We start from the raw sequence: 26,285 nt of genomic DNA on the forward strand, positions 1-26,285 counted from the left end.
TACCCCTTTAAACACAATCAGGTGAATGGTTTACATTTTGTCACACGCTCCCCCACCCATATCCTCCTATTACCTGGTATTGCCCTGTGAAGTGTTGTGCTTTATTTTATTACCACTAGATAAATAGGATATGGGCTAGACTTGGGCTTTTACTATGCTGGGGAATGAAATCTGGGCTTATGAGTCTTTTTTACATATTAACAAAAAGGTTTTTATCTCGGCACTGGAAAGGACTATGGTGATAAATAAAAAGTAAGCCCGGAATCATGAAGACTAGCTCTATCCACCGATGTTTTCCCGCGGAAAAGTCCATTTAAAAACAAAATTTTACATGGCTGCACTTGTTTAAAATTTATACACCAAGCAAAATTGATACACTGTGTTAGTGATGCAGGATGTAAAGAGATTGTACTCAATTCATAGAGCACCAAATCCTAGTCTCATATACTCGCTTTAAAGGGGTACTCCACTGGCCAGCGCTCGGAACAGAGTTCCGAACGCTGTGTGCGCACTGGGGGTGTCAGTCACGCCCCTCGTTATGTCCCGCCACGCCCCCAATGCAAGTCTATGGGAGAGGGCGTGACGACCATCATGCCCCCTCCCATAGACTTGCATTGGGGGGGCGTAGCGTGATGTCACAAGGGGCGTGGTCGACACCCCCAGTGCACACACAGCGTTTGTAACTAAATGTTCCGAATGCTGGCCAGTGGAGTACCCCTTTAACAGAGGCTATTTGTTTAAAGCACTCAAGCATTAATCAGAAAACAATAAGGCAACTGTATACTACCTGCTGGAGGATACGTTGTTACCATATGCAACAACTTTTCAGGGACAATCGAATCAGAGGTAAGCAATACAGGAGCATCGCAATACCATCAACATTAATTAGGAGGTTGCATTCATATGCCCCTCATATGTCCCAGAAATGCGTCGTCACTATAGACGGCAATGCATTTCAAGTGAACATGTCAATTCTTTCTGTGGAGGCTGGAATTTGAATTTCCCCGCCAGATGTTTCCAGTGTAGAAATACAGTTGTGTGCACGGTGCAGCTGAATCCTACTGAAAACAATGGGACTGAAACTGAATTTCCAAGCGGAATTTTTCTGCCCGATTCCTCTCAGAAATTCTGCCATGTAAACGAGGCCAAACAGACCACAACTCCCACTACCAATGCTGATGTGCCCATTATGTGCCCATTATGTGCCCATTCCTACCTATTAACTCTTTATTGTCTAGTCTCAACATACAGGAAATACCCCCTCAGCCAATCACTGTCTGCAATTGCGACCTACTTAACCACTGATTGGGTAAGCCGACATATCCTTGTTTCCTAATGTCAAATTAGAGAACGGCCAATGCTGATCAGCAGGAAACAAGCATCCTCACGGAATTGGAAGGAGAGTATCCCTAATTTTCAATAGTAAAATTAAAGGGGTACTCCAGTGGAAAACACAATGTTTTTAAATCAACTGGTGCCAGAAAGTTATACAGATTTGTAAATTACTTCTATTTAAAAATCTTAATCCTTCCAGAACTTATCAGCTGCTGTGTACCACAAAGAAAGTTGTGTAGTTCTTTCCAGTCTGACCACAGTGCTCTCTGCTGACACCTCTGTCCATGTCAGGAACTGTCCAGAGCAGGAGAAGTTTGCTTTTGGGGATATGCTTCTACTCTAGACAGTTCCTGCCATGGGCAGAGGTGTCAGCAGAGAGCACTGTGGTCAGATTGAAAAGAACTATACAACTTCCTGTGTAGTATACAGCAGCTGATAAGTACTAAAAGATAAGTACAAATCTGTATAATGTTCTGGCTCCAGTTTATTTGAAAACATTTGTTTTCCACCGGAGTACCCCTTTAAACTGCGAATTATATAATAGTCAAAAACTTCATTCACAATTCAGCAGGCTTCTGAAATCGACCAGCATTCTTTGCCAGTATAATTATTTTGCTTTTTACAGGCCCAAATGTTTTGTCATCCTGGTGAGCCCAATATCAGCATATGCATAGTAAATGAATTGCATAATACAGATAAATGGTATTTTCATTCTTTCATTTCATTTGATGTAAACTAAATGATAACAGGGGTAATACACCACTAGTTATCATCCCCTGTGTTCATCGTTGACCTAATTGCTGAGGATCTAAAATGGAAGTAACACAATCTCCAGCACTATCTCTAGGAGGTTTCTCATTAGCCCAGTTACTGTGTGTGTTACTTTCTGGGCTTTATGTAAGATTCTGATCACCATGCCAGAAACTATTCTACCTTTTAGGCTAGGTTTACACTTATTTATTTTTTTTACACCTAAAAAATGCCAGAAAAACTGCCACAGCTTTTCCTGTATTTTGGCAGATTTTCTGGCATTTTTCCTGGTGTGTGGAAACAGCCAAATTTGTACCCTGTGACAGTTTTTTCACTGTCTTCAGGTATCACTCTGGAGGTCGGATGCTGAGCGCCCGGTCCACAGAGTGTAAGGAGATGAGTAGTGATGTATATACAGCATCACTACTCACCTCCCCCGGCCGTATAGTATACAGGGGTGCATAGTGTACCCGTGAATACTATACAGGAGTCGGGAATCCTGTGACCAGACTGATAGGACTCCCTGCTCCTGTAGCCCCTTTGGGCAGTCTACAGAATATACAGCTATAGATAGCTGTATATAGTGTATACAGACCACGAGGTCCACTTACCTTCCTCGCTCCCTATGCCTGCCGAATCCGTGTAGCTCCGCCCCTAGTGATGATGTCTTTAGGGGGAGGAGCTACATACAGGAGGCTGAGTGGTAAGTCTGAGGCTCTGTTCACATGTTACGTTTTGTATAATGGGAACAGACCCTTCTGCCAGTCTCTTCCCAGACAGGGAGACTCCATCTGTTGCTAAACTACAACTACAAGCATGCCAGACAGCCAAAGGCTGTCTGGGCATGCTGGGAGTTGTAGTTTTGCAACAATTGGAGGCTCTCTGTTTGGGAAGACATTGCAATATGGGTGCCCTCCCCAGAGGAGAGCGTCATAAAATACCCTAACCCATTTTTTTGTGTTTCTTTTTTCTTCTCGTTTCAGATCCGTGTATACAGAGGATTGCGGCGGATTCGGTGGATTACTGCGGATGAACAAGATTTTTTTCTTTTAATAAAATGGCTAACGAGGGCTGTGGGGGGGGGTTATAAAATAATTTTTCCAATGTGTCGTTTTTTTTAAATTGAGTTTTCAGGCTTAGTAGTGGAATCCGTCTTACTGACGGGGCTATGTGTTAGCCCAAAAAACAGCTAGCGCTAACCCCCAATTATTACCCCAGTACCAACCGCCACAGGGGTTCCAGAAAGATCCGGTACCAACAGGCCTGGAGCGTCAAAAATAGCACTCCTGGGCCTAGACGGTAACAGGCTGGCGTTATTTAAGCTGGGGAGGGCCAGCAACAATGGTGCTCACCCACCCTGGTAACGTCAGGCTGTTGCTGCTTGGTTGGTATCTGGCTGAGAATAAAGATAGGGGGAACCCTATGCATTTTTTTTTAATTATTTATTTATGAAAAAAAATGCATAGGGTTCCCCGTATTTTTATTCTCAGACAGATACCAACCAAGCAGCAACAGCCTAATTTTACCAGGGTGGGTGCGGACCATTGATATTGGCCCTCCCCAGCCTAAATAATGCCCGCATTTGCCACCTAGGCCCAGGAGCACCATCTTTGTCGCTCCAGGCCTGTTGGTACTGGCTTTTCCCGTCCCCCCTGTGGCGGTGGGTACCGGGGTAATAATTGGGGGTTAGTGCTAGTTGTTTTTGGTGCTAATGCTAAGCCCCGGCTTGGAAATGGATTCCGTTAATAAGACGGCTTCCATTACTAAGCCTGAAAATTCAATTTAAAAAAAAACACGACACATTGGAGAAAAAAATCGAATTCATCCGCAGTAATCCACCGAATCCGCCGCAATCCTCTGCATACACGGATCTGAAATGAGAAGAAAAGAGAAACACAAAAAATGGGTTAGGTCATTTTTTGGCGCTCTCTGCTGGGGAGAGCGCCCATAGTGCAATGTCTTCCCAAACTGAGAGCTTCCAATTGTTGCAAAACTACAACTTCCAGCATGCCCAGACAGCCTTTGGCTGTCTTGGCATTCTGGGAGTTGTAGTTTAGCAACAGCTGGACTCCGACACTGCCAGAAGGGTCTGTTCACATTATACAAAACTTTGTACAATGTGAACAGAGCTTCATGCTTACCACTCTGCCTCCCGTTTGTAGCCCCGCCCCCTAATGATGTCATCACTAGGGGGTGGACTATACATACCCGGCAGGGACAGGGAGTGAGGGAGGTAAGGGGATCTCCTCTTCTGTATACACTGTATACAGCTATCTATAGATAGCTGTATATTCTGTATACCACCCAAAGGGTTAAACCTACACTGTCAAGCAGTGTAAGTCAACTCTTTCCTTGCAGGGCTGGCACATAGTGCACAGCTCAGCAAGTGGTTAAATGAGCCAGCAATGTGTATACAGTATACACATTGCAGGCTCACTGTAAGTTCTTGCTGGGCAGTAGATATATGACGTATATCTACTGCTCAATATGAGCTGTTCTCCCAGCTCTGTAGCCACGTGTCCCGAAAATCACATCAGGAGGATCACAACAGGTGTCAGGAGTGACACTTGATGTGATATGTCTCTTACTGCAGGTACTACTGCTCCCAACATGGAGCACACTCTGCTCCATGCTAGGAGTTGTAGTACCTGTACTAATAGAAAGATTGCAGCGAGCGTCAGAATTGCGATCTGTCTATTAATGCAGGTACTACAGCTTGGAGCAGAGTGTGCTACATGTTGGGAGCAGTAGTACCTGCAGGAAGGGACAGTTTGCAGCATGTGTCACTCCTGACACCTGCTGTGATCGTCCTGTAAAATGTATATAGATGCGGACGGTTGCTCTTCTCTGTTGCCCTGCACTGACGTATATATACATCTATTCATATTTCCCGCAAATAGTTGTGATTGGCTGGAACCATCTTGCCAATCACAGCTCTCTGTGGAAAATATGAATTGTCATGAATTCACATCGTAGAATACAGTGCAGGATAGCGGAGAAGTGGCTGACCACCCACTTCTATACATTATATAGGAGAATCGCAACGGGTGTCTATTAGTACAGGTACTACTACTCCCATCATGGAACAGTCTGCTCCATGCTGGGAGTAGTAGTACTACCTAAAAAATGTAAAAAATTAAGAAAAAAAAGTTAAAAACACACACACTTTTTTAAACACAGTATTAAAATGCATTACTAATAAAACGTAGGGATCGAGCGATTATCGGTTTGGCCAATATTATCGGCCGATAATCACGATTTTGGGCATTATCGGTATCGGCAATTACCTTGCCGATAAGCCGATAATTCCCCGACCCGCCGCACCGCGACCGCAACCCCCCCCCCCCCGACCCGCCGCACTACGTCGCACCCCACACCGCACCGCCCCGGCCCCATTGCCTCCCCCATCCCCGGTTTTATAATTACCTGTTCCCGGGGTCCACGCTACTTTTGGCTCCTGCTGCGTCCTGCGTTACGCTGTGCGCAATGACGAGTGACGCAACGTGATGTCACCGTCAGTGCGCACAGTGACAGCTCAGGAGGACGCCACCGAAGCCATATGTAGAGTGGACCCTGGGAACAGGTTATTCTAAAACCGGGGATGGGGGAGGCAATCTGGCCGGGGCGGTGCAATGGGGTCGGGGCGGGTGCGGTGGGGGGTGCGACGCGGTGCGGTGGGGCGGTAGGGGGCACGGAGCGGTGCGGCGGTGGGGGGAGCGGTGGCAGTGATAGGACTCAGGACCCCCGGAAAGGCAGGGGGAGAGGAGCGGGTGGCGGCGGCGGTCTATGGCACCGCAAAAGCCACTGCAGTTCATTGATTTAAAGCACCCGCTTTAAATCAATGATCTGCAGCGGTGTCGCGGGGGGGATAAATAGCCGATAACTTATACCGGAATATCGGTATAAGTTATCGGCTATCGGCCCTAACCTCCACCGATTATCGGTATCGGCCCTAAAAAAACGATATCGGTCGATCCCCAACAAAAAGTTTAACAAAATAAATGTTACATTTAAATGGCCCCTTTCTACATTTTTATTATTGTCAGCTACATTTTAGTTCCCTGCCAGACCACATAAATTGATCCCTGTTTAAAAATTAATATTGAAATAAATTTTGTTAAATACAATTTTTCCATCACTACTTTATCTTTATTTATTTATTTTTTTTTTTTTTAAATGGTTCCCTACGAAATTTTAATAAAATAGGTATCTCCAACCCTTTTTGGATCTCTAAAGTCCAAAAAAAGAATAAAAACCACCTGTAAATGCCAACTTCTATGGAAGGAAAACGCCAAGTTTTTCCCGAAAAAAATGCCAAAGTCTCAGCAAGAGGTCGTTTTTGAAAAACTGCCAAGGAGCCAAAAATAGCTGAAAAACGCCACAAGGATTTAAAAAAAAACAAAAAAAAACGTCAAACTGAAAAAGGCCAGGTGGATATGGCATTCTGCAGTTCCCTATTGACTTGCAGCTAACATCTGGACGCAGCGTTTTTTCCCCCAAAAAACGCCATGCAGCAGAACGGGCGTTTTTATTGGCCTTTTTGCAAAAAAAAAACAAAAAAAAAAAAACTTAGTGGAAACCTAGCCTACAACAGCACAGCCACAGCCTCTTCATTCCCGTCCCTGTCATACACATTTCACTGCCAAGTTCCTATTTTCCCGCACATGCCCCCGATACTGAGTAATTTTAACATTTGACTAGATTCTCAATTGTTTCTATGGTCATTGAAGAGCCACAGTGGGTGAATAATGCAACTCCATCAGGAGGGAATAAAAATCTCATTCATTACGCATTCTATCCTGCCATTGCCCCTAATTCTAAGTAATCGGTCAACTCAGAGAAAATGTGTTTATTTGCCATTAAATGACAAATAGCTTTTAACTCATTTTTTTTTGCCTGTGATATATTTATTACATTCTAGTGCAGGAAGGATTTGTTTCAATGCAGTAGTAAAATTATAGAGCTTGTAAGGGACATTGATAAATCTACAATATATTTTGCATTCTTTAGCACTGTAATGCATTCCCATTTATAATAAAATAATTAAAAATTATGACTGTTTTATTTCTCTCTTAAAGTGAAACACCAACCACCGCTGCCTTCTGTCAATTGTGCAGCAGTAGTTGCTAAAACTTTTCTCCCTATGGCTGGGTTCCCATTACGTTTTCCCCCCATACGGGAGTGCATACGGCAGGGGAGAGCTAAAAACTTGCGCTCCTGTATGCCTTTCTATGCGCTCCTGTATGTAATTCATTTCAATGAGCCGACCGCAGTGAAATGTTCAGTTGGATCATTTTTGCCCCATATGCGCTTTTTCCCCGTACCTAAAACCGTGGTCGACCAATGTTTTAGGTCCGGTTGTAAAAGCGCATACGGGGCAAAAATGAGCCGACCGGACCGAACGTTTCACTGCGTGAAATGAATTACATACGGGAGCGCATAGAAAGGCATACGGGAGCGCAGGTTTTTAGCTCTCCCCTGCCGTATGCGCTCTCGTATGGGGGGAAATGTAATGGGAACCCAGCCTTGGGCTAAGTTTCCACCTGGATTTTTTCTGGCAGTTTTTGGAAAAGTGCCACTGCAGTTTTTGAGCCAAAGTCAGAAGTGGATCCATAAGGGAGGAGAAGTGTAAGTCCTTCCTTTATATGTCCTAGTCTTTCTGAATACACTTCTGGCTTTGGCTCAAAAACTGCAGTGGCACTTTTTCAAAAACTGCCAGAAAAAAAAAGTGTAAACCTAGCCTAAGTCAGAGCTCTACAGGTATTGGCATTACTACCCTTCCCCTCTAAAGATGACTTCAGTCATTTTCACTGAAGGGCTGTATGCTGTCTTACAGACAATCAATATTATGCTCCAAACTCAGTGATCAGAATTTAAGAGGGATCAGCAGTGGGAGCACAAAAGAGGAAGAGTGCTCAGAAGAGGAAGGACAGTGATGATTTCAGTCCCCACAGCCAATCGCTGCTAAGCAATGATTGAAATGGCTTGAAAAACAATTTGAACTACTGCTGCTCTTTCCTTAAAGGGAGTAGTGCAGTGAAACAACTTGTCCAAAGGATAAATCTCCTAAACAGGGTCCCGGTAGTCTGCTGGAAGCAGCCATTCCGACCCCCACAGGAAGCTGTGGCCGACACACCCCCTCCATGTATCTCTATGGAATACATGGAGGGGGCATGTCGGCCGCTGCTCAGTGTGGGGTCGGCACACCCCCTTCCAGCAGACTGTCGGGCCCTGTTCAGGAGTCGGGCCCCCCCCCCCCTCCTTTAATGAGCAGCAGAGGTTACTTTAAAGTATTTAGAGGGCAATTCTCTAAAAGAACAGTACCTGGGTATGCTTATTTAAAGAGCAAATGTCGCATAAAATAGACTAGTGAACTGCAAAATTTGGGGTACAGTATATATCCATAGAAAAACATTTTTTAGTAAACCCTTATGTGAGTCACAAGGCCTCTCTCCTCTTATGTCTTGCTCTCTCATTGACAGCGCATGAGCCGTATCAATCGAGAGAGGAAACGGATGTGATTGAGTCGGAGAGGGTTTACTAAAGTGATTTTTATGGATATAGGGCATTCCTAATTTTCATCAAAAGTATGGCTGGATTAGGTTTGTGAAGCCTTACTGCATAGTGCTTTACAAGTCTGTTTTATGTGACAGATGCTCTTTAAAGGGGTACTCCGCTGCTCAGCGTTTGGAACAAACTGTTCCGAACGCTGGAGCCGGTGCCCGGAGCTCGTGACATCATAGCCTGCCCCCTCAATGCAAGTCTATGGGAGGGGGCGTGAAGGCTGTCACGCCCCAAACTTTTGCTCACGTGATGTGCACCTAAATGCAGCCGCAAGCCCCAACAAAAAGCCATCAGATACACATAAGTAAATGACCCCCAATGCATGATTTCTCCGTTCCTCCATTTCTTTTTAACCCAATCCCTTGTTTTCTACCATTGTGGGGCCATAGGAAAGGGCAAATGATAATCATTCAAAACATATTCCATGAAAGTTCATCCTCACGTAAACCTTTGCTCTAGTGAAAGTGGTAGTTTCACCTGGACCCTGAAACAAGATGGGACCAATGATACCCTTTAAAAGCAGCCATTTGTCAAGAAATGTGGATATCTTTGAGACTGAATGATGAGTTTTGTCACTGAGACACATAATATTAGCTATTTCTCAGCCATGATCATTGTCATTGTAAGTTAATGCTGTACCTGTTCTTAGGCTCCGCAAATGGTGAAGAGGTATCTGTACCAGCATCCAAGACGTTGTCAATCTCCATCTGAGTATTTTCAAATGCCTTCCTCTTCCTGTCATTGAGTGATTTTGTTTCTATGGGAGGGAAATCATAGTAGCCCTTCCTCTTTGCTTTAAGACGTAGTTTGTTGCGGTAGTGTTCTATATCTGATTTCTGTTTTAGTGCTTTATTGACCTGGTGGGAGGAAAGTAAAGTGTTTGTTTAGTTTAGGAAACTCATTTTCATACACCTTGTTAGGAATTTCTTAGCTTAAAGGGGTTATCCAGGAAAAAACTTTTTTTTATATATCAACTGGCTCCAGAAAGGTAAACAGATGTGTAAATTACTTCTATTAAAAAATCTTAATCCTTTCAGTACTTATGAACTGCTGAAGTTGAGTTGTTCTTTTCTGTCTAAGTGCCCTCTGAAGACACGTGTCTCGGGAGCTGTCCAGATTAGAAGCAAATTCCCATAGCAAACCTATTCTGCTCTGTGCAGTTCCTGAGACAAGCAGAGATGTCAACAGAGAGCACTGTTTCCAGACAGATAAGAACATCTCAACTTCAGCAGCTGATAATTATTGGAAGGATTAAGATTTTTTAATAGAAGCAATTTACAAATCTGTTTAACTTTCTGGAGACAGTTGATCTAAAAAAAAAAAAAAGTTTTCTCCTGGAAACCCCTTTAAAGAATGGAGGGGGGTGGGGGGGATTTTTGTCTAGGATCTTCAGCACCTGACTAAAATGTAGAGCAGTCACAAGAGCACATCAGACTCTGGAGGACCTGTCCTGTCCCTTCCCTAGACAACCAATCAATTTGAATGAGCACTATGTGCATACTGGCGCTGCAGGGATGTTAAACACTATCTGCAAGGTTTTTCTACAGGTTACAGCTGATTACCAGGTCTCAGCAGGGGTACATGATGACCAGTATATTGTCAAAATCACTTTCTAAATAGAGACTGTTCAAAACAGAGAAGCCCTAAAAGGAAGTTATCTTTATTATGACATCTCATAATATATAATAGGTCAGGTCCTTTCTTGATGGTCAGAAATGTTAGTTTTACACTGATATTGCAGCATTTTGAAATATATAATACATAAGAAATGTCCATGCAGTATTGTTTCCCTACATGATGGTGTTAGAAGGAAACATCTGCCGCACAATGTGCAATGATCTATTTTAAGGATTACTCCACTAATTAGAGAGGCAGGCGATGCAGGCACGCTGCTTGTTGTTTGGTAGACAAAGGCAATATATAAACACCAAGCAAGCGATAACCACAATCTATATTTGCTGCAGAGATGAACCGTCCATGTTCGCATGTTATTCAGACAAGAATAAGTTGTCAGGATAAGCGATAATGTAATGTCCCAATACCTGTATTCCAGCTACCATCCCTATAGATTCGGAGGTATCCAGGAAAGGGAGATAAGTTACGTAGCCACCAGACATGAACTTAAGGGTTGGAGGATTTTATTACACAATAGGGATCCACGCAACGAGTTTCAAAGGCGGAACGGCTTTGAAACGCGTTGCATGGATCCCTATTGTGTAATAAAATCCTCCTACCCTTAAGTTCATGTCTCGTGGCAGCGCAACATATCACCCTTTCCTGAATACCTCTGAATCTATATTTTGCGCTTGGAAGCTGGGAGCCGCAGCAGCTGCCGTCTAAGGAACTTGATCAAGCACTTTGAGTGGTGTGCCTCTATTCGCACAACACGCACAGGTGAGTGTGTTTTGATCAGGTTCCGTACTATCCCACTATATCCTGTGTCTTCTTGTAGCTACCATCCCTAATAAGTTGTTGTGTGGCTGTGAGAGGACTTTCTGCAAACTACAGGGTACTGTGAAAAATTGTGAAGAGAAGAAAAACCTGGCACTGTTCACACTAGAGTCCCATTTAACAAAGCTCTGTATAACAAAGGCTGCTCATACTCTGTTCCCAATGGAGCTTCGCGTATAAGATCCAGTGAGTATAAACAACAATTAAAGGAAGAATGAAGCACTCATCATATGGGGCTTGATTGCAGTAACTTTATTCTATTTCAAAGGTAAAATACAGTGGGAGCAGAGGGAGCGGGGAGGCAGGGAGCACTTCACTGGGCAGGCGACAGCAGCCTTTTCACACACAGTGGCGGATCATCAGGCCCATAAATGATGGGTTTGATGATACACCGCTGTGCGTGAAACAGCTGCTGTGGCATGCCCGTTCTTACTTTCATTGTTGTTTATACAGGGTTCTGTGAGTTTACCTGCAAAACTGTTTTTGTGCATTGCCATACATTAATAGCATACACTAAGGAAAAACAAGGGTTATAATTTGCAATACTGTTGCATCAGATGAATGATGCCTTGGTCACGTGATGCTCCCTAGCCTATGGTTTTGCAGTGGAATTCCTAGAAGGCTGTGTGAGAAGTCCTTAGTTCTGCCTCCTCTTGCAGGAGGAGGGATGGGCCCAAAACTAGTCTAAATCTGGCTCTTGACAGAGCCACAGGTCAGCTCTGGTCTTTCTGGGCAGACCAGTCGGTAAGTTTAAGACTGGCTTTAGCCAGAGCAATATCTCCTGTCCCTGCTTAAGTGCTATTTCTAGGTGGAATCCTGTTATATAAGCAAAACAGTGTCCTTTTCCTGTCCACGCTGTGAGGATAAAGCACTCCAAGTCTTCAGGTCCAAGAAGGAGCATTGTCTTAGAGAAGAATAACGCTTAAAAAAAGGGTCCATCTGTGTACACTACAATCATTTTCTTCAGTGACCTATGGTCAGACTTAGCGATGGATGGCTAACATGTCACTTAACATTTCTGCGTACATCCCTTCGGGTATTGTGCTGCAACCAGAGTTTGTGAGTAAAAGTACAAGTATTGTACCACAGTGATTGTTACGCCGAGCGCTCCGGGTCCCCGCTCCTCCCCGGAGCGCTCGCTTCACTCTCCCCGCTGCAGCGCTCCGGTCAGAGCGGTCAGAGCTGCGATTCCGCTGCCAGCCGGGATGCGATTCGCGATGCGGGTAGCGCCCGCTCGCGATGCGCACCCCGGCTCCCGTACCTGACTCGCTCTCCCTCGGTCCTGTCCCGGCGCGCGCGGCCCCGCTCCCTAGGGCGCGCGCGCGCCGGGTCTTTGCGATTTAAAGGGCCACTGCGCCGCTAATTGGCGCAGTGATTCCAATTAGTGTCTTCACCTGTGCACTTCCCTATATCACCTCACTTCCCCTGCACTTCCTTGCCGGATCTTGTTGCCATTGTGCCAGTGAAAGCGTTCCTTGTGTGTTCCTAGCCTGTGTTCCAGACCTCCTGCCGTTGCCCCTGACTACGATCCTTGCTGCCTGCCCCGACCTTCTGCTACGTCCGACCTTGCTTCTGTCTACTCCCTTGTACCGCGCCTATCTTCAGCAGCCAGAGAGGTTGAGCCGTTGCTAGTGGATACGACCTGGTCACTACCGCCGCAGCAAGACCATCCCGCTTTGCGGCGGGCTCTGGTGAAAACCAGTAGTGGCTTAGAACCGATCCACTAGCACGGTCCACGCCAATCCCTCTCTGGCACAGAGGATCCACTACCTGCCAGCCGGCATCGTGACAGTAGATCCGGCCATGGATCCCGCTGAAGTTCCTCTGCCAGTTGTCGCTGACCTTACCACGGTGGTCGCCCAGCAGTCACAACAGATAGCGCAACAAGGCCAACAGCTGTCTCAACTGACCGTTATGCTACAGCAGTTACTACCACAGCTTCAGCAGTCATCTCCTCCACCGGCTCCTGCACCTCCTCCGCAGCGAGTGGCCGCTCCTGGTCTACGCCTATCCTTGCCGGATAAATTTGATGGGGACTCTAAGTTTTGCCGTGGCTTTCTTTCCCAATGTTCCCTGCATCTGGAGATGATGTCGGACCTGTTTCCCACTGAAAGGTCTAAGGTGGCTTTCGTAGTCAGCCTTCTGTCTGGAAAAGCCCTGTCTTGGGCCACACCGCTCTGGGACCGCAATGACCCCGTCACTGCCTCTGTACACTCCTTCTTCTCGGAAATCCGAAGTGTCTTTGAGGAACCTGCCCGAGCCTCTTCTGCTGAGACTGCCCTGTTGAACCTGGTCCAGGGTAATTCTTCCGTTGGCGAGTATGCCGTACAATTCCGTACTCTTGCTTCAGAATTATCCTGGAATAATGAGGCCCTCTGCGCGACCTTTAAAAAAGGCCTATCCAGCAACATTAAAGATGTTCTGGCCGCACGAGAAATTCCTGCTAATCTACATGAACTTATTCACCTAGCCACTCGCATTGACATGCGTTTTTCCGAAAGGCGTCAGGAACTCCGCCAAGATATGGACTCTGTTCGCACGAGGCGTTTCTTCTCCTCGGCTCCTCTCTCCTCTGGTCCCCTGCAATCTGTTCCTGTGCCTCCCGCCGTGGAGGCTATGCAGGTCGACCGGTCTCGCCTGACACCTCAAGAGAGGACACGACGCCGTATGGAGAACCTCTGCCTGTACTGTGCTAGTACCGAACACTTCCTGAGGGATTGTCCTATCCGTCCTCCCCGCCTGGAAAGACGTACGCTGACTCCGCACAAAGGTGAGACAGTCCTTGATGTCTACTCTGCTTCTCCACGTCTTACTGTGCCTGTGCGGATGTCTGCCTCTGCCTTCTCCTTCTCTACTGTGGCCTTCTTGGACTCTGGATCTGCAGGAAATTTTATTTTGGCCTCTCTCGTCAACAAGTTCAACATCCCAGTGACCAGTCTCGCCAGACCCCTTTACATCAATTGTGTAAACAATGAAAGATTGGACTGTACCATACGTTTCCGCACGGAGCCCCTTCTTATGAGCATCGGATCTCATCACGAGAGGATTGAACTTTTGGTCCTCCCCAATTGCACCTCGGAAATTCTCCTTGGACTTCCCTGGCTTCAACTTCATTCCCCAACCCTGGATTGGTCCACTGGGGAGATCAAGAGTTGGGGGTCCTCTTGTTCCAAGAACTGTCTAAAACTGGTTCCCAGTAACCCTTGCCGTAACTCTGTGGTTCCTCCAGTAACCGGTCTCCCTAAGGCCTATATGGACTTCGCGGATGTTTTCTGCAAAAAACAAGCTGAGACTCTACCTCCTCACAGGCCTTATGATTGTCCTATCGACCTCCTCCCGGGCACTACTCCACCCCGGGGCAGAATTTATCCTCTCTCTGCCCCAGAGACTCTTGCCATGTCTGAATACGTCCAGGAGAATCTAAAAAAGGGCTTTATCCGTAAATCCTCCTCTCCTGTCGGAGCCGGATTTTTCTTTGTGTCCAAAAAAGATGGCTCCCTACGTCCTTGCATTGACTACCGCGGTCTTAATAAAATCACGGTTAAGAACCGCTACCCCTTACCCCTCATCTCTGAACTCTTTGATCGCCTCCAAGGTGCCCACATCTTTACTAAATTGGACTTAAGAGGCGCCTATAACCTCATCCGCATCAGAGAGGGGGATGAGTGGAAAACGGCATTTAACACCAGAGATGGACACTTTGAGTATCTGGTCATGCCCTTTGGCCTGTGCAACGCCCCTGCCGTCTTCCAAGACTTTGTTAATGAAATTTTTCGTGATCTGTTATACTCCTGTGTTGTTGTATATCTGGACGATATCCTAATTTTTTCTGCCAATCTAGAAGAACACCGCCAGCATGTCCGTATGGTTCTTCAGAGACTTCGTGACAATCAACTCTATGCCAAAATTGAGAAATGTCTGTTTGAATGCCAATCTCTTCCTTTTCTAGGATATTTGGTCTCTGGCCAGGGACTACAGATGGATCCAGACAAACTCTCTGCCGTCTTAGATTGGCCACGCCCCTCCGGACTCCGTGCTATCCAACGCTTTTTGGGGTTCGCCAATTATTACAGGCAATTTATTCCACATTTTTCTACCGTTGTGGCTCCTATCGTGGCTTTAACCAAAAAAAATGCTGATCCCAAGTCTTGGCCTCCTCAAGCAGAAGACGCCTTTAAACGACTCAAGTCTGCCTTTTCTTCGGCTCCCGTGCTCTCCAGACCTGACCCTTCCAAACCCTTCCTATTGGAGGTTGATGCCTCCTCAGTGGGAGCTGGAGCTGTTCTTCTACAAAAAAATTCTTCCGGGCATGCTGTCACTTGTGGTTTTTTCTCTAGGACCTTCTCTCCAGCGGAGAGGAACTACTCCATCGGGGATCGAGAGCTTCTAGCCATTAAATTAGCACTTGAGGAATGGAGGCATCTGCTGGAGGGATCAAGTTTTCCTGTTATTATCTACACCGACCACAAGAACCTCTCCTACCTCCAGTCTGCCCAACGGCTGAATCCTCGCCAGGCCCGGTGGTCTCTGTTCTTTGCCCGATTTAATTTTGAGATTCACTTTCGTCCTGCCGATAAGAACATTAGGGCCGATGCTCTCTCTCGTTCCTCGGATGCCTCAGAAGTTGAACTCTCTCCGCAACACATCATTCCACCTGACTGCCTGATCTCCACTTCTCCTGCCTCCATCAGGCAAACTCCTCCAGGAAAGACCTTTGTTTCTCCACGCCGACGCCTCGGAATCCTCAAATGGGGTCACTCCTCCCATCTCGCAGGTCATGCGGGCATCAAGAAATCTGTGCAACTCATCTCCCGCTTCTATTGGTGGCCGACTCTGGAGACGGATGTTGTGGACTTTGTGCGAGCCTGCACTATCTGTGCCCGGGATAAGACTCCTCGCCAGAAGCCCGCTGGTTTTCTTCATCCCCTGCCTGTCCCCGAACAGCCTTGGTCTCTGATTGGTATGGATTTTATTACTGATTTACCCCCTTCCCGTGGCAACACTGTTATTTGGGTGGTCGTTGATCGATTCTCCAAAATGGCACATTTCATCCCTCTTCCTGGTCTTCCTTCTGCGCCTCAGTTGGCTAAACAATTCTTTGTACACATTTTTCGTCTTCACGGGTTGCCTACGCAGATTGTCTCGGATAGAGGCGTCCAATTCGTGTCTAAATTCTGGAGGGCTCTCTGTAAACAACTCAAGATTAAATTACATTTTTCTTCTGCATATCATCCCCAGTCCAATGGACAAGTAGAAAGAATTAACCAGATCTTGGGTGATTATTTGCGACATTTTGTTTCCTCCCGCCAGGATGACTGGGCAGATCTCCTTCCATGGGCCGAATTCTCGTATAACTTCAGGGTCTCTGAATCTTCCTCCAAATCCCCATTTTTCGTGGTGTACGGCCGTCACCCTCTTCCCCCCCTCCCTACCCCCTTGCCCTCTGGTCTGCCCGCTGTGGATGAAATTTCTCGTGACCTTTCCATCATATGGAGAGAGACCCAAAATTCTCTCTTACAGGCTTCTTCACGCATGAAGAAGTTCGCGGATAAGAAAAGAAGAGCTCCTCCCGTTTTTTCCCCTGGAGACAAGGTATGGCTCTCCGCTAAATATGTCCGCTTCCGTGTCCCTAGCTACAAGTTGGGACCACGCTATCTTGGTCCTTTCAAAATTTTGTGTCAAATTAATCCTGTCTCTTATAAACTTCTTCTTCCTCCTTCTCTTCGTATCCCTAATGCCTTTCACGTCTCTCTTCTCAAACCACTCATCCTCAACCGTTTTTCTCCCAAATCTGTTCCTCCCACTCCTGTTTCCGGCTCCTCGGACATCTTCTCTGTCAAAGAGATCTTAGCTTCCAAAAAGGTCAGAGGGAAAACTTTTTTTTTAGTGGACTGGGAGGGTTGTGGTCCTGAAGAGAGATCCTGGGAACCTGAGGACAACATCCTAGACAAAAGTCTGCTCCTCAGGTTCTCAGGCTCTAAGAAGAGGGGGAGACCCAAGGGGGGGGGGTACTGTTACGCCGAGCGCTCCGGGTCCCCGCTCCTCCCCGGAGCGCTCGCTTCACTCTCCCCGCTGCAGCGCTCCGGTCAGATCCACTGACCCGGGGCGCTGCGATTCCGCTGCCAGCCGGGATGCGATTCGCGATGCGGGTAGCGCCCGCTCGCGATGCGCACCCCGGCTCCCGTACCTGACTCGCTCTCCCTCGGTCCTGTCCCGGCGCGCGCGGCCCCGCTCCCTAGGGCGCGCGCGCGCCGGGTCTTTGCGATTTAAAGGGCCACTGCGCCGCTGATTGGCGCAGTGATTCCAATTAGTGTCTTCACCTGTGCACTTCCCTATATCACCTCACTTCCCCTGCACTTCCTTGCCGGATCTTGTTGCCATTGTGCCAGTGAAAGCGTTCCTTGTGTGTTCCTAGCCTGTGTTCCAGACCTCCTGCCGTTGCCCCTGACTACGATCCTTGCTGCCTGCCCCGACCTTCTGCTACGTCCGACCTTGCTTCTGTCTACTCCCTTGTACCGCGCCTATCTTCAGCAGCCAGAGAGGTTGAGCCGTTGCTAGTGGATACGACCTGGTCACTACCGCCGCAGCAAGACCATCCCGCTTTGCGGCGGGCTCTGGTGAAAACCAGTAGTGGCTTAGAACCGATCCACTAGCACGGTCCACGCCAATCCCTCTCTGGCACAGAGGATCCACTACCTGCCAGCCGGCATCGTGACAGTGATCCAACCTGTGCAGGTCATCATTAGCAGAGAATAAGCTATCTGGACTGAGAACACTTTGTAACATCTGTATCCTTTATACATTTGCATTAGTCACTACTTTTACACATGCTAAAAGCACCTCAGAGGATTTCCATTGATTAAATATGTTGCGAAAGCAACCTTTAAACGGACAGTGACCAAATATTTATTCATCTGCAAAACAAGTTGTAACATTCTATGCTGTGCTAAAGCAATTGTTTTGTATTGGATTTGCACAAGATGTTCCAGTGGAGTGTTTCAGTCCTAATGCCCAGAGGTTTCATCACGGCGCTTTACACTATAGGAACAACTCGACTGATAAAAGGTCAGTGGGGTTCACAGGGGAACTTTAGGTAAGCTACACCACCATGCCATGGGACATCACAACTGAAACATTACTACTCCCAGCTAGCCTACAGCATAAACCTTATCATATTCCATGGTTACAGCATAGACTATTATAGAGTATTTTTTGAGACTTTTTGTAAGGATTTATACAGAATAATGAATTGGATGCAGTATTGCAGTGCTATATTTTTAAAATACTAAAAATCATATTGTGGCACACAGAGGCACTCTACATGTCTCCCTAAGTCACCTGTATAAAGTTCTACTTAAAGGGGTACTCCGCTGCCCCAGCGTTCGGAACATTTTGTTCCGAACGCTTGGAGCGAGCGGTGGGGGTCGTGAAGTCTTGGTGACATCACGCCCCTCGTGACATTACCTCACGCCCTCTAAATGCAAGGGGTGGGGGTGGCCGCCACACTCCCTCCCATAGATTTGCATTGAGGGGGCGAGCGTGACATCATGAGTGGGATGGTCATGAAATCACAATCCCCCTGCCACCCACACCCAGCATTCTAAACGAACGCCGGGTGCTGCACAGAGATCGCCGGGGTCCCAGCTGCTGGGCCCCTACGATCAGTCATCTTATCCCCAAACCTTTGGATAGGGGATAAGATGTCTAGCGGTGGAGTACCCCTTTAATTCATAAGACCAAACTGAATAGGGCACCTGCGGCTAGGAAATATACTAACCATGAAAAAAACCTGTGGCTTCTGAAGTAGGGACCTGAGCCATGACTTAACAAAAATATAAAGGGCAAAAGAGACCCCTTAAAATAAATAAAATACGGCTTACCTCTCCATTAATGATTGACATCTCCTGATTCCTTTCCGATAGGGTAAGAGCCGGGGGTATAGACACTGGTTTTATTGCAATGAGTTGCACTGAGCCAGACGAGGAGTCAAATGGGTCAGAAATGATTTTGTTTTTGTCATAGTGAATATTCCCCTCCTCTTCATCACTTATTGGCACTAGGAAACAAATGAGTTATGACAAGTTCATCCACCTCATCAAAATGCAATGCGGCCGAAACGTATAGTAAAATGATGCACTATGACCAGGATGAGTGCGAAGAAAGAATCTCAGCCAGTAGCAGTATAGACATCCTGAGGTTATTCATAGCATTTGTGGGATCACAAGACACCGCAGGACTCATGACCCATTAATGTCCTGCTGCAAAGAATATTTTTACTATTTTTAATATTTTATTAAATATTTGAAGTAGAAAGAAAGTAACCTTTAGGAAGGATTTATATGGTTTAGAGGAAATGTTATCCTTAGAGCATTACTATTGCTGTCAGTGTGAGTATTTTTAATAGGCAGAAAAGAAAGATCAGAAGACAATAGAGCACAGCAGTGGTGCAGTGCCAGGCAAGTCCATCTCCATCCCCAGTCTGTCGGTTTACATCAAAGGTCATACCAATTTAATACAGTGATCCCTCAACTTACAATGGCCTCAACATACAATAGTTTCAACATACAATTGTCTTTTCTGGACCATCGTTGAAACCAAACTCAACATAAAATGCTACCTACAGTCCAGATCTGTGAAACCTGTCAATGGCTGGAAGAACCGACCAATCAAAATGGGCATTCACTGATAAAACCCCTGTATTACTGAAATGCATGCACTGACTGGTGTCTGGTATTACATGTTCTGTACTCTTTACCTGTATCAGGGTTAGCTGCTCCTTTGGACACCAGGTGGGGGAGACTCCATGTTACTTTTTTAGGACATTGCGTGTACTGTACAGGACCCTGAAGAAGCTCCTGTCCTCTACATAGACCAGTGTTTCCCAAGCAGGGTGGCCCCAGCTGTTGCAAAACTACAACTCCCAGCATGCCCGGACAGCCTTTGGCTGTCCGGGCATGCTGGGAGTTGTAGTTTTGCCACATCTGGAGGCTCCCTGCTTTGGAAACACTGACATAGACCGTGATTTACAGCTCCCAGAAGATCTTTCCTACTTTTATATGTAAGGACTTGCTTTATCTATATTAGTTATCTACTTATTTTTCTTTAATCCTCACTTTTTCCTATTTTTTGGATGACATTTTGGTGCCTTTAGAACCAATTACCAGGTTTCCATAGAGTTCTGGTCTCAACATACAATGGTTTCAACTTACAATAATCGTCCCAGAACCAATTAATATTGTAACTTGAGGGACCACTGTAATTGTAATGCTATTTGGTACCTTCCCTCCCTTACTTGTTTTGGTAATATTTGACTCATCGGTCTATTCGTTGTCCTAATAGAACATTAACAGATATAATGTAGTGAACAGTTATTTAAAGTACGTTTTAAGAAGAACAGACAGAACGAAGAATATAAAATTAGGTGCCTAGTAGGTAAGAAAAATATATTAAATAAAAAAAATACATAAAAATAAAATAAAAATATTGGTATCCAGTACGTAATATTAAACATGTAATCATTTATTAATATGTTTATTACTTGTTTTACTTACCAGATTCCAGCTTTTTTAATTTTTTTCATGTTATTTTTTTATGTTATTTTTTCATGTTATTTTTTTATGTTATTTTTTTCATGTCATTTTTTTATGTTATTTTTTTCACACCCACTAGGCATCTAATTGTATATTCTTCATTCTGTCTTTCCTTCTTAAAACGTACTTTAGAGGACTGCTCACTACATTTTGTCTTTTACATTGTTTTCTGAGCCCGTTTTCTGGGGTACAGGCAACAGCAGTAACCTCAAGTACCTTTTTTTTCTTTTCCTCCTTTTTGCTATAGTGAGCTAAACGTTCTTATTCAGAATACTAGAAATGGTGCCCAAAATCTGAAAGTCGTGGCAGCTTTCGTCTCCAAATGAAATTTTTATTTAATACCCTTTCAAAATGAAAAGTGGGTTCCTTTGTAGGTAGATCATAAAATTAGATGAGTGTGTCCACCACCCCCATGAATATAGACCTGTTTTTTTTTACTGTCACAAGCAGGGACCTGATTTAGTTTAGTCTTAGGGAAGGAGAAATACTCAACATTCCAGACAAAACAGGTCATTTTGTTTTTAGTTGGAAACTGACTGCTGTTTCAAGTATCTACTGTACTGATATAAAGGGGCGGCCCATCCACTTCACTACATGTCTAGCTTTTAACACCATGTCAATATTTGGGCCAAGGTTCTGAGCTGATTCATTTCAAAATATACTTTTGTAGCAGTTACAGCTACATTTTTCCTGATAGAGCTTCAAATCCCATTGTATGGGCATAAACTGACCTTAAAGGGGTACTCCGGTGGAAAACTTTTTTTTTTTTTTTTTAAACTGACCTGAGATGCAATACCACACACAACTTCTGGACTGGTGTGGCAATGTTTTTGGAAGAAAGCAGCCATTATATTCCTAGACAGAACAGATGACTGCCTAGGATATAGCATCTTCTTCAAGGGGTACTCTGGTGGAAAACTTTTTTTTTCTTTTAATCAACTGGTGCCAGAAAGTGAAACAGATTTGTAAATTACTTCTATTAAAAAAATCTTAATCCTTCCAGTACTTATTAGCTGCCGAATACTACAGAGGATTTTTTTTTCTTTTTGGAACACAGTGCTCTCTGCTGACATCATGACCACAGTGCTCTCTGCTGACATCTCTGTCCCTTTTAGGAACTGTCCAGAGCAGCATATGTTTTCTATGGGGATTTTCTCCTACTCTGGACAGTTCTTAAAATGGACAGAGGTGTCAGCAGAGAGCACTGTTGTCATGATGTCAGCAGAGAGCTCTGTGTTCCAAAAAGAAAAAAAAATCATGTGTAGTATTCAGCAGCTAATAAGTACTGGAAGGATTAAGATTTTTTTAATAGAAGTAATTTACAAATCTGTTTAACTTTCTGGCACCAGTTGATAGAAAAAAAAAAAAAAGTTTTCCACCAGAGTACCCCTTTAAAGTTGAAGCTACTAGTTTTGGCAGGATGGATCCATCATTTCATATGTTTGGCGGCCCGAGACGTTTCCTGACAGCCAGAGTAGAGAAGGATCAGACTGTATGTATGTTTTCTATGGCGATTTGTAATGTAGGTCAATGGTGCATTTACTGTATACAAATACCATTGTAGCAGTTTTGATGATATATTCACCTTCTTTCTTTAAAACATGTAGATGTTACTACTACTGTATTAGAGAAAGTGCGGATTCCCGGCTTTACTGAATTTGTCAAGTAGAACCATTGTGGACTTGGCATGAATATTTACTGCCATTGTTTAGGGCCGAGTCATCCCTTGAAACTAGGATTGTATTTTTTCACTAACCTTGACAGCCTAAAGCAGGTTATAGCTCATAATCTGAACTGCTTCACAGCCAATAAACTGAACACAACTGCTGCCAACAGACTGATAAAATCAGTTATAAGAGTCCAAACACAATGAAACGTCAAGTAGGTGCACACCAACCTAATATATCTCTTACTGAGCCATCTTCTCTTTTAAGGAGCCTTGGGTTTCAACAAACATGTCCATAGAGTTCTTGATTTTAAAGGGGTACTCCGGTGGAAAACTTTTTTTTTAAATCAACTGGTGCAGGAAAGTTAAACAGATTTGTAAATTACTTCTATTAAAAAATCTTAATCCTTCCAGTACTTATAAGCTGCTGAATACTACAGAGGAAATGGTGTTCTTTTTGGAACACAGAGCTCTCTGCTGACATCATGACCACAGTACTCTCTGCTGACATCTCTGTCCCTTTCAGGAACTGTCCAGAGCAGCATATGTTTTCTATGGGTATTTTCTCCTACTCTGAACAGTTCTTAAAATGGACAGAGATGTCAGCAGAGAGCACTGTGGTCATGATGTCAGCAGAAAGCTCAGTGTTCCAGGAAGAAAACCATTTCCTCTGTAGTATTCAGCAGCTAATAAGTACTGGAAGGATTGAGATTTTTTAATAGAAGTAATTTACAAATCTGTTTAACTTTCCGGCACCAGTTCATTTAAAAAAAATTTCACTGGGGTACCCCCTTAACCCTTCCAGTACTTATCATCTACTGTATGTTCCACATGAAGTTATTTTCTTTTTGAATTTCTTTTCTGTCTGACCACAGTGCTCTCTGCTGACACCTCTGTCCATGTCAGGAACTGTCCGGAGCAGGAGAGGTTTGCTATGGAGTCTTGCTCCTGCTCTGGACAGTTCCTGACATGGACAGAGGTGTCAGCAGAGAGCACTGTGGTCAGATAGAAAATAAATTCAAAAAGAAAAGAACTTCCTGTGGAGCATACAGCAGCTGATAAGTACTGGAAGGATTACGATTATTAAACAGAAGTAATTTACAAATCTGTTTAACTTTCTGGCACCAGTTGATTTAAACATTTTTTTTTATCCACCGGAGTACCCCTTTAAAATCAAGAAATTCATGGACATGTTTGTTGAAACCCAAGGCTCTTTTAAAGAGAAGATGGCACAGTAAGAGATATATTAGGTTGGTGTGCACCTGCTTGATGTTTCATTGTGTTTAGACTCCTATAACTGAGATTTTTTCCACCAGAGTACCCCTTTAAGCATGACTATCCTAGAATATTCACTTTCTGCATCTCTCATGGGGCAAATCAAAGATTTTTAACCCTTGTAGGGTCCTACTTAGTGAGAAATGTAATCCATAATACGGTCCTATAAGTGGCATGTAAGGAATCTGTGGAGCTCACAATCACATTAGGTTAAGGAAGAATTTTTTAACCAGTGGGCCTCCAGCTGTTGCAAAACTACAACTCTCAGCATGCCCGGACAGCCAAAGGCTGTCCAGGCATGCTGGGAGTTGTAGTTTTGCAAAGACTGGAGGCACACTGGTTGGAAAACACTGGGATAAGATCTAAAGATAGCTATACCAATTAGTTCACTATTACCCTAATGCTTTTTTGGCTGACAGCTATCTTGCTCAATTGTCCTATACATATCCATGCTTGGCTTGGACAAGTATTCATGTGTTTTTTAATAGAGAGAAAGGGTGGTAATCTGCTGCCAGACACCTCCAGCAGTAACTTATTTCTCCAAGACAAAAAGAATCTGGATCAGGCAGCTAAAATCCAATGGCCTGATCCTTATGTCAATGACATCATCTGATGGGGATAATCATGGGGCCCCCCATACACATTAGATGGTCAGCCAATCCAATCAAAATTGATGGGTATACCATGTGTATGGCCTGCGACTTATAGATATGAAGGATCTGAAGCTGAGCGATGGCCTGGAAATGGTCAGTATAGTATAAAGAATTCCACTAAGTTGTAGGCAAGTATAGCGCAGTGAAGATACCATGTCAGGGATACCAGAAGACCAGTAATGAGAAATAACATAACAATCAATGTTTAAGGGGTACTCCACTGGCCAGCGTTTGGAACATTTAGTTCCGAATGCTGTGTGTGCGCTGTGGGGGTCAGGCCATGCCCCCTCAATGCAAGTCTATGGGTGGGGGAGTGATGGCCACCACACCCCCTCTCATAGACTTGCATTGATGGGGCGTGGCCTGATGTCACGAAGGGGCATGGTCGACCCCCACCGTGCGCACACAGCATTCGGAACTAAATGTTCTGATCATTGGCCAGTGGAGTACCCCTTTAATCTAACATGACAGTAGGAGTTGTACATTGGTGGCGAAAGTGCATGTCCACCCATTAACACCATGTTGTTTCTATTTCATTTAAAGAGGTTCCCAATTCTGCATTAGTTAATCTCTCAATATATATTATACTGGTAAGAGCCTGATTTTTCCGCATACAGAACAACAAATGCCCATAGACATAGAGATAAATGGTAACATTCTGAATGCAGCGGTCACCAGTAGGGGGAGCTGAGGAGCTTACTGCAGTCTGTGAACATATTGAAAGCAATAATACACACGTACGGGTGAGCTCTTGACCTCAACCTATAAGTTGCTGCAGGCAGACAGAATATTATCATTTTATTCTATGCATGGGATTTGCAGCTTTGTATGGGACCGAACAGAGCTGATTCTAGAGAAGACCTTAACCACGTCTTAAGAAGAGTCCCATATCTTTCTTCACCCAAAGAATTAGTTTATATATTAGTTACAAAAGATCAGTACATGAAATTTCTTACCAATTTTTTTGTTTCTTTTTTGTTTTAGAAAACCTAAATAATAAAATAAATAACATAAAAATATTTATTGCTAAATTGCGCTGAAAGATGGAACAATGTTATATAGTTTTCAGTTATAGGTAATGTAGGTACTGACATAAAGAAACGTTTGGGTGCCAAATACCCAACTCCCTAGTGATCGGAGGCGTAATTGAACACCTAGATCCTGATGCAAAATCTATTACAGATCCCAACCTACTATGTGCCATTGGTAGTGGTGTTTTGTTATGGGGCAGAGTGGCCTCTGGGCATTCCCTATTGCTACACAGAAAAACAGGGTTATTCTTTTAAAAACAGCTCCACGCATTTCCACAGGTAGTGTCTGGTATTGCAGCTCAACCCTATTCATTGAATTGACCAGAGATGCAATACCACACACAACCTCTGGACTGGTGTGGCATTGTTTTTGGAAGAAAGCAGCCATTATATTCCTAGAACATATGACTGCCTGGGATGTAGCATCTTCTTAAAGGGGTACTCCGGTGAAAAACGTTTTTTTTTGTTTTGTTTTTAATCAACTGGTGCCAGAAAGTTAAACAGATTTGTAAATTACTTCTATTAAAAAATCTTAATCCTTCCAGTACTAATTAGCTGCTGAATACTACACAGGAAACTCTTTTCTTTTTGGAACACAGAGCTCTCTGCTGACATCATGACCACAGTGCTCTCTGCTGACACCTCTGTCCATTTTTAGAACTGTCCAGAGTAGGAGAAAATCCCCATAGAAAACATATGCTGCTCTGGACAGTTCCTAAAAGGGACAGAGATGTCAGCAGAGAGCACTGTGCACGTGATGTCAGCAGAGAGCACTTTGTTCCAAAAAGAAAAGAATTTCCTCTGTAGTATTCAGCAGCTAATAAGTACTGTAAGGATTAAGATTTTTTTTAATAGAAGTAATTTACAAATCTGTTTAACTTTCTGGCACCAGTTGATTTAAAAAAAAAAAGTTTTCCACCGGAGTACCCCTTTAAACTTGTTCTCCATTTACAGGATATTACTCTCTCAA

General features: G+C 44.6%; 1 protein-coding gene across 4 annotated transcripts in view; it reads right to left on the reverse strand.

Moving 5' to 3' along the window:
- Positions 1 to 26,285, reverse strand: part of KIAA1549L (KIAA1549 like) — a 179,412-nt gene that overhangs the window by 48,030 nt on the left and 105,097 nt on the right. For all 4 annotated transcript variants that reach the window (XM_056526603.1, XM_056526601.1, XM_056526602.1 and 1 more), the window contains exons 14-15: positions 18,981 to 19,156; positions 9,289 to 9,506 (exon numbers count right to left, since the gene is read on the reverse strand). In XM_056526603.1, coding sequence (XP_056382578.1) covers positions 9,289 to 9,506; positions 18,981 to 19,156 — 394 coding nt within the window. The remainder of the gene's footprint in view (positions 1 to 9,288; positions 9,507 to 18,980; positions 19,157 to 26,285) is intronic.

Source organism: Hyla sarda, chromosome 6, assembly GCF_029499605.1.
Source record: "Hyla sarda isolate aHylSar1 chromosome 6, aHylSar1.hap1, whole genome shotgun sequence".
Taxonomy (NCBI): Eukaryota; Metazoa; Chordata; class Amphibia; order Anura; family Hylidae; genus Hyla; species Hyla sarda.